At 43.1% G+C, this 19,873-nt stretch overlaps 1 protein-coding gene across 2 annotated transcripts in view; it reads left to right on the top strand.

Moving 5' to 3' along the window:
- Positions 1-19,608, top strand: part of GDAP1L1 (ganglioside induced differentiation associated protein 1 like 1) — a 73,769-nt gene extending 54,161 nt beyond the window's left edge. For both annotated transcript variants that reach the window (XM_040435742.1, XM_040435741.1), the window contains 5 exons: positions 2,586-2,778; positions 5,126-5,299; positions 7,351-7,445; positions 8,162-8,276; positions 17,923-19,608. In XM_040435742.1, the coding sequence (XP_040291676.1) occupies positions 2,673-2,778; positions 5,126-5,299; positions 7,351-7,445; positions 8,162-8,276; positions 17,923-18,266 (834 nt within the window). In that variant the 5' untranslated portion in view covers positions 2,586-2,672 and the 3' untranslated portion in view covers positions 18,267-19,608. The remainder of the gene's footprint in view (positions 1-2,585; positions 2,779-5,125; positions 5,300-7,350; positions 7,446-8,161; positions 8,277-17,922) is intronic.
- The last annotated feature ends 265 nt before the right edge of the window (positions 19,609-19,873 follow it).

The raw sequence follows: 19,873 nt of genomic DNA, 5'->3' as shown, positions 1-19,873 counted from the left end.
CCCTGATGCACCCCTAGAGTAGAAACTCCAAAAAAGTGACCCCATTTTAGAAACTACACCCCTCAAGGTATACAAAACTGATTTTACAAACTTTGTTAACCCTTTGGGTGTTCCACAAGAATTAATGGAAAATAAAGATGAAATTTCAGATTTTCCATTTTAATCCATTTTTTCCAGGCACAAAGCAAGGGTTAACAGCCAAACAAAACTCAATATTTATGGCCCTGATTCTGTAGTTTACAGAAACACCCCATATGTGGTCGTAAACTGCTGCACGGCACACGGCATTGCGCAGAAGGAAAGGAATGCCATACAGTTTTTGGAAGGCAGATTTTGCTGGACTTTTTTTTGACACCATGTCCCATTTGAAGCCCCCCTGATACACCACTAGAGTAGAAACGCCAAAAAAGTGACCCCATTTTGGAAACTACGGGATAAGGTGGCAGTTTTGTTGGTACTATTTTAGGGTACATATGATTTTTGGTTGCTCTATATTACACTTTTTGTGAGGCAAGGTAACAAAAAATAGCTGTTTTGGCACCGTTTTTATTTTTTGTTATTTACAACATTCATCTGACAGGTTAGATTATGTGGTATTTTTTATAGAGCAGGTTGTTACGGACGCGATGATATGACTAAATTTTTTGGTTGTTTGTTTCAGTTTTACATAACAAAGCATTTTTGAAAAAAAAAATGATTTTTTGTGTCTCCACATTCTGAAAGCCGTAGTTTTATTTATTTTTTGGGGCGACTGTCTTGTGTAGGGGCTCATTTTTTTCGGGATGAGATAACTGTTTGATTGGTACTATTATAGGGTGCATATGACTTTTTGATCGCTTGCTATTACACTTTTTATGATATAAGGTGACAAAAAATTGCTTTTTTTACACCGTTTTTATAGAATTTTTTTTTACAGTGTTAACCTGAGGGGTTAGGTCATGTGATATTTTTATATGGCAGGTTTTTACGAACGTGGCGATGCCTAATAGGTATACTTTTTTTATTTACTTAAGTTTTACATAATAACAGCATTTTTAAAACCCAACAAAACTATGTTTTAGTGTCTCCATATTTTGGCGGGCATATGCCTTTTTGATCGCTTGGTGTTGTACTTTTAGTGATGTAAGGTGACAAAGAAATTGTTTATTTAGCACAGTGTTTTTTTGTTTTTTTTTACAGTGTTCATCTGAGGGGTTAGGTCATGTCATATGTTTATAGAGCCAGTCGATACAGACGCGGCGATACCTAATATGTCTACTTTTCTTTTTTTCCCTATTTTTTACAGATTTTCTTTACTTTATTTGGGGAAAATGACGTTTTGTTTTGTTTTTTACTTGAAACTTAATTTTTGAGGGGGAAAACTTTATTTTTTTTTCAACTTTTTTTCACTTTATTTTTTTTTCAACTTTTTTTCACTTTATTTTTTGTCCCTCTTTGGGACTTCAACTTTTGGGGGTCTGATCCCCCTTTACAATGCATTCCAATACTTCTGTATTGGAATACATTGGCTGTATGTGTAATAGAGTGTGTATTACTCATACAGCTTCCTGCCTGTGAGATCCAGGGGGCTGGATCTCACAGGCTCTCCACCGGAAGGCAGCACCGATGCCTAAGAAAGGCATCGCACTGCCTTCCATGCCATCGGGTCCCCGTCACAGCAGCACGGGTACCCGATGGCAGCTCCGATCCCCGCCTGACATCGCACATGCCGCGGTCAGCGCTGACCGCGGCAGATGAAGGGTTAATGCGCCGGCATCGGTGATCTGCCGGACCCCTGCTGCGGATCAGGCGGGCGCAGCTCCTGCACCCGCCCAATCCCCATGAAGTACATGTACTTGACGGGTCTTTAGGTCCCGGAAAGAAATGACGTACATGTACGTCATGGGTCCTTAAGGGGTTAACTTTCCCTATTTATTACTGCTTACCCCTTCTGGGCGTGCGGTTTATAGCTTTCGTTTCTGGACTCTGGGCTAGCTGGTTGTTGGATCTCGGTTGAGCTCCGGGCGCTGCCTTTGCTCCATGTGAAGTTAAGTGTCGTCGTCTTCCTTATTTGTATTTTGTTTGTTGTATTTCCCTGTCTTTTGTATCTAGGCCTGAGGGAGACTCCTGTTCATCCTTCTGGTGGAGGAATAGGTTGTCTCAAGACCTGTCACTATATTAGGGCTCTAGGTTCCTGTGTATGAACTTTCCTACCATTGAAGTCATTTCATACTGATAGCTAGTCAGGACTTGGATTAGGGTTGTTCTAGGAGGTGACCTTCTCCTTTACCCTAGTTTTCATGCCTAGTTCCTGTCCCCTTTCCTCCTGTGCTCGGTGTGGAGTTTCCCACCCACACCTCATCCGTGACATTGTGTCTTATGGGAATGGCTAGAAGTTATTGGACATCCAGTGTAGGCAATGTCAATCATGTTCCTCTGAGTGTCACTGACAATAAAAATCATTGCCTAAAGCAGTTGTTACAGAGGCACTTGGTATTAGTAGGGCCTCATCCACATTTCACATCATGTCTGCAATGCACATATAGCCATTGTCATAGTGAAAACATGTCTTTTGAATGTACCAAGATCATCTTCTCCTCTTGCAGATACGTCTCGTGATTGCAGAGAAAGGTTTGCCATGTGATGAGCGAGATGTCAGCCTGCCCTTGGCAGAACAGAAAGAGCCGTGGTTCATGAGACTCAATCTTGGGGAGGAAGTGCCAGTGGTAATCCACGGAGATAACATCATAAGTGACTATAACCAGATCATAGACTACATTGAGAACAATTTCGTGGGAGGTAAAGTCCTGTATTTTTTCTCAAAAATTTCACAAGATAAATTGGACTAGGCATACCCTTAAAGAGGAGCTTTCATGGGTCCAGGCATTATAAACTAAGTATCAGGATACGTAGGGCATAGTACAGGGATCTAACTGCACTTACTATTTTTTCTGGGCACCGCTCCGTTCGCCCGCTGCGAGCCCCGTTGTATTCTCCCGCCTGGTATGCTAATTTTAGCATCGGAATAATGAGGAGGAGACTGAGTCTTTCTCCTTGGGCGTCTCCTTCTCCCTGGCTGTAGCACTCTCCATTCGCAGCGGAGAGTGTCACAGCCAGGGAGAAGGTGAGTTTTTTTTTCTCCCTGGCTGTGACGCTCTCTGCTGCGATTGGACAGCGCCCACGGAGAAAGTCTCCTCCTCATTGTTCCAATGCTAAAATTAGCATACCAGGCAGGAGAATACAACAGGGGCCACAGCGGGCGAATGGAGCGGCGCCCAGAAAAAATAGTAAGTACAGTTAGATCCCTGCACTATGTGCTACGTATCCTGATACTTATTTTATAATGTTTGGACCCATGAAAGGTCCTCTTTAACCCCCAGGACAAATGTCATCAACACGCCCATCGCTTAATTAATTGATGAAGTAGCTAATTGTTAACAGCTGTCAGTGGCAATGGAATACATAGGTTGAAAGGGAGCCCAACCAAGGTTGGCCCTGTCCCTTTATCTATTAAGAGTTAAACACCTGCAGATGGTTTCTTCTCCATGGCCAACACCATTAAACAACGAAGTAATGGAGTGACCACCTACCTCACCTACCCCTCCTTGCTGTAGGACTTTGTCTCCTTTATAACCTCAACCAGTTGTCTATTAGTATGTGACAGTGATTCTGAACCAGAGCTTTCTGGAACTCTAGGGTTCTGGGGAGCCTGCCAAAATGTTTCACCAGAAAGCAGCACGACCTGTAATTGCTGATGGTCGTATTTGGAAAGTGAGACTTCTGTGTCAATAAATCCTTTGCTGCTTTGCTGTCTGCCTGGTTCCATCTATAATATGTGGTAAACAGATTGTACAATAGAGTAAGTAAAGGCAGCCATACTTTTATGTGTATTTCCTGCATTGCCCTGCCCTCTGTTCACAGTTTAATTTACTTCTTAAGATACCATCTGGGAGCAGCCAGCTGTTAACACTGGTAAAGGCCTAAATTATTGCTGCTTGTCGGCTTCATTGAACCTTGTGACTTCTAAATGAACATGAGGCGTGCAGGCTGAAGGTTAGCAATAAAACAGGAGCAGGATAGACCTGACTGTAATTGAAATATGGCTATATTTGTTAAAGGGGTTATCTCACAAAATTAAAACTCTGTTTTTCACTCACTTATCTGCTTGGAGGACTTTCTTTGCTTTCTGTGGACGGACAGCAGCTTGTCACATGAGATAATCAAAGACCTGCATCTCCCAGGTGAATTTAGAAATAGGGATGAATGAAGGGTGTCTGGGCCACAACATTATGAGATCGCTTACACTTAGAAGAGGAAGGGAGCAGGGAAGCATGATAGTCCACCACTAAATATCAGCAAGGAAAATGTAAGACGTCACTGGAATCAGCGGTCTTAAAAGTCCAAACTCAATTTATTTGGATCCAGCACAAACCAAGACATCCAAGTTATACAAGCACATGGGTGAAATCATGGCACCAAAATACACATAAACTTAAATCAAAGTCCTGGCCAGGTTTCTACCTCACCTAGGTACAAATCCCATGTAGATCAAACTGTTCCCAGGAGACAGGCTTCAAGGCTCTGACCCAGACGGACAGTCTGAGCCTCTATTTATTCCCCATTAACAGTCCCAGTGGCTACACCTGAGAACACCTCAGGCTAGGGGGAATAGCTGTACTAGAGTTAGGTGGAATGGTAGGTCCCTTTACCAATCCTACCTACCATTCCAAAAAAATCCAACCCATAAATAAAGTCTGAATAAACTGCTGTCAGCAAACTGAACTTTAGTGAAACCATAAAGCCTTCAGGATTCCTTTTATCTCACCCATCTGAGCAGTCTGGGTGAGATATAAACCCCCTTCCAGTACTTTACCAAAGACATTGTTGCAGTACATAAAGAACCAAACAATATTTATATTGCATGAATATTGTAATAATGCTTAATCTGAAAGGCCCTATTCATTGCACAGACTTTTCGTGGGATAACCCCTTTAAGCTGCTGGTTGTTATACTGATTCTCTCGTTGTATCAGTGAAGTGTTTTCTTAAAAGGTGCCTTTGATTAGCTATCTGGCTCAATCTTTGTTGTGTGCTCTATTTGATGGTTTGTAGCCTTCGATAAAACTCATATTATATTTGCATTCCAGAACTCATTCCACAGTTAATACCAGAAGCTGGAAGCCTTCTTCACTCCAGGGTTCTTCAATACAGAGAAACCCTAGAGAGCCTGCCAATGGATGCCTACACTCATGGATGTATTCTTCACCCAGAGCTCACCACAGATTCCATGATCCCAAAGTATGCCACAGCTGAGATTCGCAGTAAGTGGCCTTGTTAGCTGACTGCCCTTAGGAAGATCATTAGAAGTCAATTATAACAGGTTGCCAATAAGTTGGAAGTCGTGATCTTTATTTTAGGAAGACAAGCACTGTATCGGTGTGTATATGTGTATATATACAGTACAGACCAAAAGTTTGGACACACCTTCTCATTCAAAGAGTTTTCTTTATTTTCATTTCGACTATGAAAATTGTAGATTTACACTGAAGGCATCAAAACTATGAATTAACACATGTGGAATTATATACATAACAAACAAGTGTGAAACAACTGAAAATATGTCATATTCTAGGTTCTTCAAAGTAGCCACCTTTTGCTTTGATTACTGCTTTGCACACTCTTGGCATTCTCTTGATGAGCTTCAAGAGGTAGTCCCCTGAAATGGTTTTCACTTCACAGGTGTGCCCTGCCAGGTTTAATAAGTGGGATTTCTTGCCTTATAAATGGGGTTGGGACCATCAGTTGCGTTGAGGAGAAGTCAGGTGGATACACAGCTGATAGTCCTACTGAATAGACTGTTAGAATTTGTATTATGGCAAGAAAAAAGCAGCTAAGTAAAGAAAAACGAGTGGCCATCATTACTTTAAGAAATGAAGGTCAGTCAGTCAGCCGAAAAATTGGGAAAACTTTGAAAGTAAGGGCTATTTGACCATGAAGAAGAGTGATGGGGTGCTGCGCCAGATGACCTGGCCTCCACAGTCACCGGACCTGAACCCAATCAACATGGTTTGGGGTGAGCTGGACAGCAGAGTGAAGGCAAAAGGGCCAACAAGTGCTAAGCATCTCTGGGAACTCCTTCAAGACTGTTGGAAGACCATTTCAGGGGACTACCTCTTGAAGCTCATCAAGAGAATGCCAAGAGTGTGCAAAGCAGTAATCAAAGCAAAAGGTGGCTACTTGAAGAACCTAGAATATGACATATTTTCAGTTGTTTCACACTTGTTTGTTATGTATATAATTCCACATGTGTTAATTCATAGTTTTGATGCCTTCATAGTCATGAAAATAAAGAAAACTCTTTGAATGAGAAGGTGTGTCCAAACTTTTGGTCTGTACTGTGTGTGTGTATATATATATATATATATATATATATATATATAGTGATACCCCAAGGTACAATAGTTTCAACATACAATGGTCTTTTCTGACCCTCCATAAGTTGAAACTAGAGTCAAAATACAATTCCTCAGACTCAGGTCCAAACATTCAAGACCACTTCCCTGGTAAAACAGTTGTATTAGTTGATAGCTAGCAGCTTTTCCTGACTGTGATATGTAAGGACTTGTTTTATCTGTCTTAGTTTTCTGCTTATTTTTCTTAAATCTCCATTTTCCCTTATCTTGAATGACAGTTAAGAGCTTTGTAAAGGTCCCTTTACATGGGATGACAAATCAGCAGATTATCGGGAAGGAAGCGTTCCTTACCGACAATCTGCTGCTCTCTGGTGGAGGAGACAGCTGCATTTACATGCTCTTCCCAATTGCACAGCACGATCTGCTGTCAGCAAACAATGATTGTTGTGTACGCACACAAACGATCGGATTACCTGATGAACGAGCGTTTCGCTCGTTCATCAGGTAATCGGCAGTACATTTACACCACCAGATAATTGCTAACGAACATTCCTATGAGTGCTTTTTAGTAATTATCTTTAAGATGCTCTGCCCGTGTAACCGATTACTCAAGTTACAATGGTTTCTACATACAATGGTCTTGGAACCAATTAATATTGTAACTTGAGGGATGACTGTATATTTATGTTAGTTACTAATATTCCATTTCCATACATTCCAGTCAGTATCAGTGTTGTTCTTGGATAACCATAAGTGGACAAGTGTTCAAAAACAGAATATCCCAGGTACCCTGAGAAGTGGCCATAACTTAGAAATCTAACCTTTCCATATGACTTATTAAGGCATGTCTATCTAGTATTGAGGGGACCTTTGCTTCTAATGCCAAGAGCAACATCTGTATTTTCTGTCTTTTATTGTTTTCAAGTGAAATATTAAATTCCTTATTATTAACTCCTCAGGGCACCTTGCCAACGCCACCACCGAACTCTTGAAACTTGATAACGAAGAGTCTCAACTAACAGAGCCATACCTTTCCAAACACAAAAAGCTAATGGTAAGTTATTTATTTATCCTGTCATGTAATTCATTTAGGCCTTACTTGATAAATAGTGGGGAGTCATTAGCTTGGGACCCCATCTGTTAGGCACAATGGAGAGACGCTACAAGATGCTCTTGTTTTGGTAGTCCTAGGGCAGGGATGGCCAACTTGCGGCTCTCCAGCTGTTGCAAAACTACAACTCCCACCATGCCCTGCTGCAGGCTGAAAGCTGTAGGCAGTGTGGGCATGCTGGAAATTGTAGTTTTGCAACAGTTAAAGAGCCTCAGGTTGGCCATCCCTGTCCTAGGGCAGCTGTGTATTACTTGACACCATTGGACATCATAGAATGCATTATCTCCCCTATAGCATTTCTTCAGACGCCTGTTGCTTATTAAACATAGCACAAAACAAAAAAATTAAAATAAATTGTTCTTGGCTCATACATTGCCCAATTTCTAGACTTCACTACAATTAAGTGGTTGTAGGAGATGTCCAGACTGCCAGTGATGTGGTTTTGACCCTATTGTCAAGCTTCAACAGTACTGTGACATCCCTAGTGCCACTAGGACACAGTAATATGCCACCTTCACAGCGCTTTAGAAAAACTTGTGCCACTCTCTATGGGAATATGATATTATGAGATAATACACATTAGATAGAACTTATAATTGCATCTTTAATGGTTATAGTCCCACACTCCATATGTCTAATGCTGCTATTCCTTTCTTAAGGCAAAAATCCTGGAACATGACAATGTGAACAACCTGAACAAAATCTTTATTGAACTAGCCATGGTCTTAGACCAAGTAGAGGCAGAGCTGGAGAAGAGGAAAATTGAGTATGAAGGTAAATGTTCACATATTCTTAGTAGAAGACAATGTCATCCATGAAGACGTCAGCTTTTTATGTATTTAGATTTTATAACTAAATTTGGTATACAGTACCAAAAGAATGCCGCCTATGGCAACTGTGTTACTATTCAATATCTGAAACAAGGCCCCCCACATACTATAATTCTGGTGTATTCTCATTTGGCAGAGATGTATTGGACCCCCTTAAGCACCAGGGCTTGAGTGTGACTGCTATGTATTTTCAAAACCAGGAGCGTCAAAGTGCAATATGACATTGTTCCATTGTATCATGGAGGATTCAGTAGATAAAGCGGTAATTAAACGGGTTGTACAAATTTAACATTCAGGTCTTTTTTTCTCCAACATTAAAAATCATGAATTTTTGCAATTACAATTGTTTTTCAAAAGTCAATGCACATTCTCACCAATGACAAGGACAAGCATACACCATTCAGCCACATCTTTCATGTGTGAAAAAGCTTCTTCCCTCACGGACACTGGCACCATTAGCATGCACCATGACTGACTGCTGGAACCACCGGTGAGAATATTTAGATTGTAAAGTGGCACATACAGTACTGTTTCAGCATATCGTGTATTCCCCGCTGCAGGACTACCTAAACAGACTTCCTAAAAGGCTAGTATTAACAAAAATGTTGGGAGTGCGGAATCAGGACAGGAAGAGGCTGAGGGGGTTGGTGAACGTGCACTGGGTGTGCATATATATATAGTGCATATATAGTATCTTCACAATTCAAGGAGTTAGTACAAGTACTAGTACCTCTTGGCATATCTGCTCTAGTAAATACCTGTTCTCTATAAAATCAGAATTCTGCAGTGTAACAATTCACATGACTACAAAGTGGATTCTTATGGCTGCAACCAATTTTGGTCAGTCTAGCACTGGCTAAACTAAGGTGCGGAGTATAAAGAATCCGTGTTCTTCACCCCAAACCCCCTGTAGAGGGATGTGGATTTAACTGCAGGGTCACCAGTTGGCAGCTGATGCAGCAGTGATTCAGGACAGTAGAGTTGTCTGGAACATAGTCAACGGTCATCACCAGGATAGCCATGAAAAGACAAAAGGCCAAAAAGACAAGATGAGAGCCTGGTCAGGAACGTAGCCAAAGTCAGAGCCAGAGGATGCCCAATAGCAGTGATTAGCAACCTTCGGCTCTCCAGATGCTGTGAAACATGCTCGGCTGTTCTCACAACTCCCATAGAAGTGAATGGAGCATTTTGGGAGTTGTAGTTTCAGAACATCTGGAGTGCAGGAGGTTGCTGATCCGTGCCCTATAGGTACCGTACATAGATGCATAGTCAAAAACAAAATTGAGGTCAGGATCAGATACAAGCAGTAGTCAACATCAACACACAAGGAACAGGAGCCAGGAACTGTGTGCACATCAAGAAGACTTAGTGAAGACTTGGCTAGATTTAAATGGAAGACCTTGAAGATCTCATCAGAAGAGAAGATATCATGTTTCCTTGCAGCAGAGCCAGAACCAGAAAGAGTTAAACACTGTCTAACTATTGCATTTGTTCACATCATACAGTGTTTAGAAGGAATGGGTCATCAGAAAATGACCTATTGCTTACATCACATTTTTATGTTAAAAAGATTTTTTTTTAGAATTTTTTGTCATTTTGGTTTTCATTTTCCATGGCACTCTCTGAAAAAAATCATGGAGTTTTTCACACTTACCACTAGGCCTAATAATATGTCGAAGACTTCCTGTACAGGTAACTTCTCAGTAGCCATCACATTATCATCACAGACAGATGAGTACAATAACACTTATCAGCTCTGTAATAAATAACACATGACCCATCATTCACAATAGGTGATATCACAGCTTATCTACTCCCTCCTGACCTCTGCATAGGTCACAGAGCATGCCTAGAAAACTCTCCCATAGAAGTCAATGAGGTCTGCTCTTGTCCTTTGTATCTATGGCGTATGTGGCTGCTCTGAAAGAACAGGAAGTCTTGACATATTTTAGGTCTAGAAACCAGTGTGAATGATTTTCAGATTTTTTTTTTAAATATAGATAGGGCATGAAAAAGTAATAAGGAAAATTCTAAAAAGTCTATAAAAATAGATTTAAGCCATAGGTCATTTTCTGATGACATATACAGAAAAGTTCTGTACAAAGTGAACGCCCCCCATAGCTTACATCAATGTATTGAGTAGCACAAGGACCATTTTAATTAACAAACCTAACCCGGCCAAAAAAAACAAAACAATCAATAATCTCCTTCATTTCCTGTTCATTATTACTTAGTGAAAGCACGGTCACTGAGAGCAGAAAGTAAACCAGCACGTAATACGAAAACCACTGACGGCTGAAATGGACCACACTGATTTTCCTAAGAACCGGATTGGGATGGCTAGTCAGTTGCATCATATCGTCTCCAAAAGTACATGTCTTGTGGGGTGTTCCTGGCATGCAGTAGTGAGTACATACCACGTGAGGCACAAAAGCTCTTCATTCTAGTCCAGTCCCTCAGAAGAGCTACTATAGCATAAATTGCTGAAAAAGTTAAAGGGTTTCTACCACCAGAAATACCGTTATGTAGCTGACTGATATAGCGATGCGCTAATGTCAGCACTACATAACTGTATGTTTCTGATATTTATCCCTGCAGCCGTTTTTGTAAAATAACCACTTTTATTATATGCTAATGAGCCTCTAGGTGCTATGTGGGCGTAAAATCAGCACCTAGAGGCTCCGTCCACTCACGCTTTATCCCGCCCAGGTCCCCTGTTCTGCCCTTGATTAATGTCACTGTTCCCTGCATCGCAGACGAAATCCCGCGCCTGCGCCGTTCACTATTGTATTCGGCGCAGGCGCAGTGAGTGAATGATGCGCTCTTGGTGCCAGATTCCTCACTGCGCCTGCGCCGACTACGTCACAGTGAGGAAGCCGGCATCAGGAGAGCGGCCTTCACTCACTGCGCCTACGCCAAAGACAGAAGTGAACGGCGCAGGCGCGGGATTTCGTCTGCGATGCGGTGGACCATGGCATCAATCAAGAGGAGCTGGGCGGGCAGAACAGAGGACCTGGGCGGGATAAAGGGTGAGTGGACGGAGCCTCTAGGTGCTGATTTTACGCCCACATAGCACCTAGAGGCTCATTAGCATATAATAAAAGTGGTTATTTTACAAAAACGGCTGCAGGGACTAATGTTAGAAACATACAGTTATGTAGTGCGGACATCAGCGCATCGCTATTGTCAGTCAGCTACATAACGGTATTTCTGGTGGTAGAAACCCTTTAAAGGGGTTGTCCGCCATTTTAAAATTGATGGCCTGTCCTCAGGATAGTCCATCAATATAAAAATCTCAGACAGCTGGCTAATATAGAAAGGTGTCAGAACATACAGTCCAGTTTGCTGAATATGGGGCATCGTATTTGCAGACCTTTCAGAGTGCCAGTGCTGACCCCTGTCCATTGCCAAAGGCACCTACAATGGGCACATGAGCATAGGAACTGGGGGAATGAAAGAAGGTGACCTGATGTGAAGAATCATGTTTGAAAGAGAAGGCATTAGGACGTAGTATGGGAATGCCTCACTGCAAACCAAGAACATTGTTGCAGACCACGTGCACCGCATCATGACAATGGTAGTCCATAATGGCAGTGGCCTCTTTCAGTGAAATAATGCGCCCTGCTACATCTCAATCCAATCCATCTGTGGGATGTGCCAGCAAAACAGGTCCGATCCATGGATGTCCAGGACTTTAAAGGATTTGCTGCTAATGTATTTTTACCCAATAACATAGGACACCCATCAGAGATCTTGAGGAGTCTATGCCATGATAGGTTAGAGCTGATTTGGTGGCACAATGGTAACCTCATCATGATTAGGCTTTAATGTTATGGCTGATCGGTGTATACTGTAAATTTTACCCATGGCTACAACAAGTACTAAGCCTTGGAATGGGGCCCCAGTTCTCCATGACCACCATCAGCAGTAAGTCCCTTGTGTATTTTTCTCCTAAAGGCTTTGAGGTCCATATCCTTTCATTGCCCAGCTCACTTAGTTACTCCATCATTCCTCCCCATTTTAACTGTCCCTCATTTGTCAGGGTTCCTTACAAAAGTATCCCCTTGATACCACATGTGGATTGGATATTATTGAGAACGAACGGTTCGTTCCCAAGAACTGCCTGCTGTGTCAGCTCATGTAGAGGAGCCTTTATACTTGATTTGATTTTATCTTCCCCCATTCAGACGTCCGCAAAATGGGTCCCCATCCGTTCCAAAATTTTGCAGAACAGGTGAGGACCCATTTATTTTGAATAAATGGATCCGCACTTCCGTTCCGCAAAAAAATAGAACATGTCCTATACTTGTCTGCAATTGACAAGAAAAGGCATTTTCTATGAGAGTGTCGGCGATGTGCGGTCCGCAAAATGCGGAACGCACATTGCCGGTGTTTGTGTTTTGCGGATCCGCAAAACACATACGGACGTGTAAATGGACTGTAAGAAAGAAGATGAATAATTGATGTGACCTTTTCTGAGTCTCATTAGGATCCATTTTTCCAACTAATAATTGCTGCATAATGCTTGGTTATTATATTGAGAGAGATCTACCTTTTTAAAGGGAAACTCCACCATTGACTCATCCCTCAGTTACATTTTGAGTAACGTAGCACATGTTTTACATATCCATACTTACTTGCTTTTGGGAAATTACTTTAAGGAAAAATTATAGAAAATTTTCAGTCCAACTTAAAGGGTTTTTCCGAGATACTGATATTGATGATCTATACAGCTAATCGCATTCTTGCCAATAGTCTCTAATTGTTAGAGACTGTTCCAGCAAATTTGGTCTATTCCAGGATGAAAATAGGTGGGGCTTATGTAAGTCCCAGGTGTTGGTAATTATATGATTGTGGGGGTGCATTGTGTCAGACCACCACTGATCAGATACCAATACAAAGGGTAAGGGCTCTTTCACACTTGCATTGTCCGGATCCAGCGTGTACTTCACTTGCCGGAATTACACGCCGGATCCGGAAAACGCAAGTGTACTGAAAGCATTTGAAGACGGAGCCGTCTTCAAAATGCTTTCAGTGTTACTATGGCACCCAGGACGCTATTAAAGTCCTGGTTGCCATAGTAGGAGCGGGGAGCGGGGGAGCAGTATACTTACAGTCCGTGCGGCTCCCGGGGCGCTCCAGAATGACGTCAGAGCGCCCCATGCGCATGGATGACGTGATCCATGCGACACGTCATCCATGCACGTGGGGCGCCCCGACGTCACTCTGGAGCGCCCGGGAGCCGCACGGACGGTAAGTATGCTGCTCCCCCGCTCCCCGCTCCCCTTTACCATGGCTGCCAGGACTTTAGCGTCCCGGCAGCCATGGTAACCATTCAGAAAAAGCTAAACGTCGGGTCCGGCAATGCGCCGAAACGACGTTTAGCTTAAGGCCGGATCCGGATCAATGCCTTTCAATGGGCATTAATTCTGGATCCGGCCTTGCGGCAAGTGTTCAGGATTTTTGGCCGGAGCAAAAAGCGCAGCATGCTGCAGTATTTTCTCCGGCCAAAAAACGTTCCGTTCCGGAACTGAAGACATCCTGATGCATCCTGAACGGATTTCACTCCATTCAGAATGCATTAGGATAAAACTGATCAGGATTCTTCCGGCATAGAGCCCCGACGACGGAACTCTATGCCGGAAGAAAAGAGCGCAGGTGTGAAAGAGCCCTAAGTGATTAATATTAGGAACCTGGAAAAGCTCTTGTAAGAGCTGCGGGAGAATAAAGATCCCTGCCAGGTATCCTGACACATTTCCTCATTATAAATGGTTCCTCAGGGGACGATACAGGAACAGCTCACATAAATTATGTACAAAGTAACACAATAGATACAAAAGATGAAAAAGAAGAAAAGTAAGGACCCCACCATGGTAAGCAGTCCCAGCTCAAAAATAATCAATTTGAGAGGTCAGGGTAGATACCCTGGAAAGTGTCCTTGTCGCCAGAATTGGATATGTCCTCTGGAGACGTCCAGGTGTAAGTGTACTGTATTGGTTCGTTGAATGCATTTATCCTATATACAGTTCCATACTGAGGTCACCAAGCTTGTACGGTTGGGTGATAGGTCCCTAACAGCAATCCAGATAGTGGTGCAGTAGGAACCCCCAGATACTGGTTGTCCCGGACAACAATAGAGGCCCAAAGAGCATATCGAAACAGACTAGTATATCCCGAAAACTGTCCCCATGTGCTTGGCGAGGGTTCGAGGGGGTTAGATATAATATCCTAAGATATGTAGATAGTGAAAGACCTAGAAAGCTTATGATACTGGGGCTAAACAGATTGGTCATAATGGAAGGTACGTTCTATTGACCAGTCATCAAAATTTTGGTGAAACCCCTTGTCAGGTGCCAATAGATAATGTGGTGCATATACCGCAACGAAGCAAGGAACCCTCCACATCCTTCCAATGTACAGGGTTTCTTGATATTGCAGACCCTTAGTTCTAGTATTGAATTTTACCAGACCAGTATAACAAGTATGTACTTGGATCTCAGTGGTGTAATAGAGCGGTCAACAGGTACTCAAACAAAGTATGGGACCAAGGCAATGTGGGGAGCAGAAGAAATGACCCCCCAGTAGTGTGAGATGGGTTCCGATGATGATCCTTCCCGCCTTAGTGGTCTGCCTGCTGAAGACACTTGGTGAACACTCTCCTCCACATATGTAGTGGAAGTTGATGACCTATCCTGAGGATACAACATCAGTATCAAAATCTCAGACAACCTCTTTAACGCATTTGAATCATGATTAGTACACATGAACTTTGTCAAAAGACATGGACACTTCTAGTCAATTAAGCACTCTAGCACCCAGCACCCGCACCCCATACTTCATCAACCAGCACCTCGGTCAGACCCCCAGACCTCAGGATCCAAGGCTTGATCATGATCCAGACATGAGCAGAAAAAGATTCATCACTGTAGACAGACTTTAGGTCCCACTATGCTAAATCAGTTCTCTAGACAGCCTGGGGGTCTGTGAGTTTCTTCTTTTCCCTGACATTGTGGCAGAGTAGGTGTGTACAACCCCAATTCCAAAAAGTTGGAACGCTGTGTAAAATGTAAATAAAACCAGAAAGCAATGATTTGCAAATGTCACAAATCCATATTTTATTCACAGTAGAACATAGCACACATATCAGATGTTGAATTAAGTCATTTACAACTTGATGACAGCAACCTATCTCAAAAATTTGGGACAGAGCAAAAGGCTGGAAAAGTAAGTGGTGCTAATGAAAAACAGCTGAAGATGTAATTTGCAGCTTAGGCTACTTTCACGCTCGCGTTTTGGGCGGATCCGTCATGGATCTGCAAAAACAGATCCGTTACAATAATAAAACCGCATGCATCCGTCATGAACGGATCCGTTTGTATTATCTGTAACATGGCCAAGACGGATCCGTCATGAACTCCACTGAAAGTCCATGGGAGACGGATCCGTTTTCTATTGTGCCAGATTGTGTCAGAGAAAACGGATCCGTCCCCATTGACTTACATTGTGTGCCAAGACGGATCTGTTTGGTTCAGTTTCGTCAAGCGGACAGCAAAACGCTGCAGGTACAAGCCTTTTAGATCGGCACATTCATTAAAGGGAAGGTGTCACCCAGAATTTTTTTCTGCCAGTTATAACCAAATAGTTGTACATATCTTTTATTTCAAATCTGTTTTCATTTTCTGATTGTAGATATTTATTATTCCATTCCCTGAACATGATTATGGGGGCGGCCATCTTGCCTGAGCTGTTCTTAAAGGGAACCTGTCACCAGGATTTTGTGTATAGAGCTGAGGACATGGGTTGCTAGATGGCCGCTAGCACATCCGCAATACCCAGTCCCCATAGCTCTGTGTGCTTTTATTGTGTAAAAAAAATTATTTGATACATATGCAAATTAACCTGAGATGAGTCCTGTCCCTGAGATGAGTCACGTGCAGGACTCATCTCAGGGAAATTTGCATATGTATCATCGGTTTTTTTACACAATAAAAGCACACAGAGCTATGGGGACTGCGTATTGCGAATGTGATAGCAGCCATCTAGCAACCCATGTCCTCAGCTCTATACACAAAATCCCGGTGACAGGTTCCCTTTAACAGCACAATGAGCCATAGGCTGGAGGGGACTCGTTGACTTTCCTTTTAATAGGATATGTCTTAAATGTCCTATAGGTGTGGGTCCCACTCCTATCTCAAGAACAGAACCCCTTTGTGGAGAGCACGCCGTTCGTGTACGGCTTTCTCCATTCACTGCTATGGTGCTGCACCTGTCGAACACTCAGGATATGCCATATCAGTATGCCATGAATGTCTCAGATGGGACAACCCCTTTAAGACAGTTATGTTCCTTTCACATCTAAATTAGAAATTTAGCTTTTTGCATTTGGAATCTAACAAACGTGCGACTTAACAGCTTAGGCTACTTTCACACTCGCAGTTGTGCGGATTCGTCATGGACGGATCCGTTCAGATCGTCTGCATCCGTTCAGAACGGATCCGTTTGTATTATCTTTAACATAGCCAAGACGGATCCGTCTTGAACACCATTGAAAGTCAATGGAGGACGGATCCGTTTTCTATTGTGCCAGATTGTGTCATAGAAAACGGATCCGTCCCCATTGACTTACATTGTGTGTCAGAACAGATCTGTTTGGCTCAGTTTCGTCAGACGGACACTAAAACGCTACAAGCAGCGTTTTGGTGTCCGCCTCCAAAGCGGAATGGAGACTGATCGAAGACAAACTGATGCATTCAGAGCGGATCCTTTTCCATTCAGAATGCATTAGGGCAAAACTGATCCGTTTTGGACCGCTTGTGAGAGCCCTGAACGGATCTCGCAAACGGAAAGCCAAAACGCCAGTGTGAAAGTAGCCTTAGCTGTATGTGCCTTCTCAGGTCCCAGAATGTGCTGCCCTCTGGGGTAAGGGAACTGACAAAATTTAGAATTTAGCTTTGGATGTGAACAGAGATGAGCGAAGTTATGAAAAATTAGATTCGGCTGCTTTGCCGAATTTCACAAAGAAATTCACTTTGTGATGGATTACTTTGTCACGAAGCGCATTTCTTTGTAAGTAGTGGGTGCCATGACAGGGAACAGCGGTCTCGTCGCCTCCCGTCATTGTACCCCTCATATGCTGCATTCATCGCTGATAGCGCCATCTGAGATTAGCATTGAGGGCTTTCAGGGGTTAATCCTGTAAAAAAAAATATAATACTCACCTTATCCATTTGATTGCGTAGAGGCAGCTGCGGCCATCTCGATTGATTGGCACCATGCAAAATCTTGCGCAGCGACGTGATGACGTCAGACGTCTCCACGCATGAGATTTTGCGCAGTATTTTTAATCAAGATGGCTGCAGAGGCCTCTTTGCAAGCAAATGGATGAGGTATGTATTTATTTTATTTTTTTTACCACCATTTCAGGGAAAATTGATTCATTACCACAAAGCACGTGGAAATTCAGCTTTGAATTTTTCCTGAAATTCGGATCGAATTCCACTTCGGACACTTCGATTCGCTCGACACTAGATGTGAACAGAAAAGAAAACATTGTGCAGTCATCACAAATAACGATTTTGTTTCTGGTTTAGGCCGAAAATGTGAGCTCTGGCTTTGTGGGAACACATTCACCTTAGCCGACATTCTTCTGGGAGCCACGTTACATCGCCTCAAGTTCCTAGGACTTTCCAAAAAACACTGGGAAGATGGGAGCAGACCAAACTTACAGTCCTACTTTGAGAGAATACAGAAGCGCTATGCATTCCGGAGAGTACTGGGAGACATCCACACCACTCTCCTGTCAGCCGTTTTACCCAACGCATTCCGCCTTGTCAAACGGAAACCGCCATCTTTCTTCGGGGCATCTTTCCTTATGGGGTCACTGGGGGGGATGGGGTACTTTGCCTACTGGTATCTAAAGAAGAAATACATCTAATGACTAGCGTGTCTTAGTTTGATGTCTCTTGTGCTATGTGTTATAATTCAGCCGAATACCAGAAACTGGAACGATCGTCGCCATGAAATATCCTTAACGCTAATGTTAACATTCCATGATAGAGAACACGTAGACCTTATATCCCAACACAACTACTAGATCTGCAAATGACTTTTGTAGAAAACAAAAAATTCTAGACTGTTGCAGTATTAATAGATAAAGGGCGCAATCACAAACTGCCTAAATTTGCTTCTACGGAAACAGCGCTACACCTGTCCACAGGTGGTGTCTGGTATTGCAGCTTTATTAAAGGGGTCGTGTCATATCTCTGAGACGCACACCTACTGTATCACTAGAACGGGACCCCAAAAGCGAACAATGCGCAGCGTGCTCTCCATTCACTTCTATGGGAATTCCGAAAATAGCCAAGCGAGTACACTCTGCTATTTTCAGAAGTCCCATAGAAGTGAATAGAGAACGCATCGCACACACACGTCCACCTCTCCATTCACCTTTATGGGACTGCTGGAAATAGCCACCCCAGCACTCCCATAGCAGTGAATGGTGGGTGGCCACGCTTGCACAGTTCACTTTGGGAGACCCGTTCTAGAGATAGATGCCCCCCGCACCCACACCTATCTGAAAACTGGTGGCATATCTTAGTGATATGACATCAATCTCTCAGATGAGACAATCCCTCTAAAGTGAATATGGCCGAGCTGCAATACCAGTCACAACCTGTGGACAGGAGTGGCACTGTTTTTTTTTTTATAACAATTATAAGCATCTTAATTGAGACATGTCAGAAGATAATATCCATGGGGATTCCTAATTCAAGAACTGTTAAAATCAAGGGCTGCAGTGCTGTCTACTGCCCTTTTGTCTTCATTTCAAGCTGATGGCTGCCTCCTCAAAATGACAAATCAAGCAACCGCCATCTCGTGAGACCCCCCTCTCCTAAGCAGGATGCACAGTGCGACAAGGCACATTGGGTAAAGTATAGTGAAGCCGTGGGTCAGAGGTTGTGGTATAGAGGGTGCCCATTCTGACCCTACGGGCCTGGGGTCTCAGCTCATGGACCGTCCTGGCCAATAACCTCTTCTAACATTTCTCAATGAAACATAGAAGATGATGGACGTACCCTTATATCAATTTGTGACCAAGATCTCCGACATCTTTGTGGCAGAGAGAATCAAATTGTGATGAAATGACATTTCTTCTTCGTCGCATCATTGAAATCTTTATGTTTATAGTCTCTTTTAATCTAAATTCCTGTATTTAAAGGGATTATCCAACCCGTATAATGACCCCCCCTAATTTCTGGGCCCCTCATATAGATTATACTTACCCCGCTCCCCGTCACCTGCGTCGCTCCACCTTCGCCCAGGCGGGGGGGGAGGTTTTTCGCGTGAAGACTCGAGGTTTAGGCGCGACGGAGACGAGCCTCCCTAGCGTCACTGGTGATACTATGATACTAGGGAGGATCGTCCTTGTTACGGCCACACGCCTGCCCCCCTGCCAGGGTAAGTATAACCTACAGTATATGAGGGGCCCAGGCATTAGGGGGTTGGATAACTTTCATGTACACTATTTGGGGCAAGGTGGAG

This window comes from Bufo bufo, chromosome 6, assembly GCF_905171765.1.
Source record: "Bufo bufo chromosome 6, aBufBuf1.1, whole genome shotgun sequence".
In the NCBI taxonomy this organism is placed as follows: domain Eukaryota; kingdom Metazoa; phylum Chordata; class Amphibia; order Anura; family Bufonidae; genus Bufo; species Bufo bufo.
The sequence above is the reverse complement of the archived record's forward strand: the minus strand, read 5'-3'. Positions and strand labels throughout refer to the sequence as shown.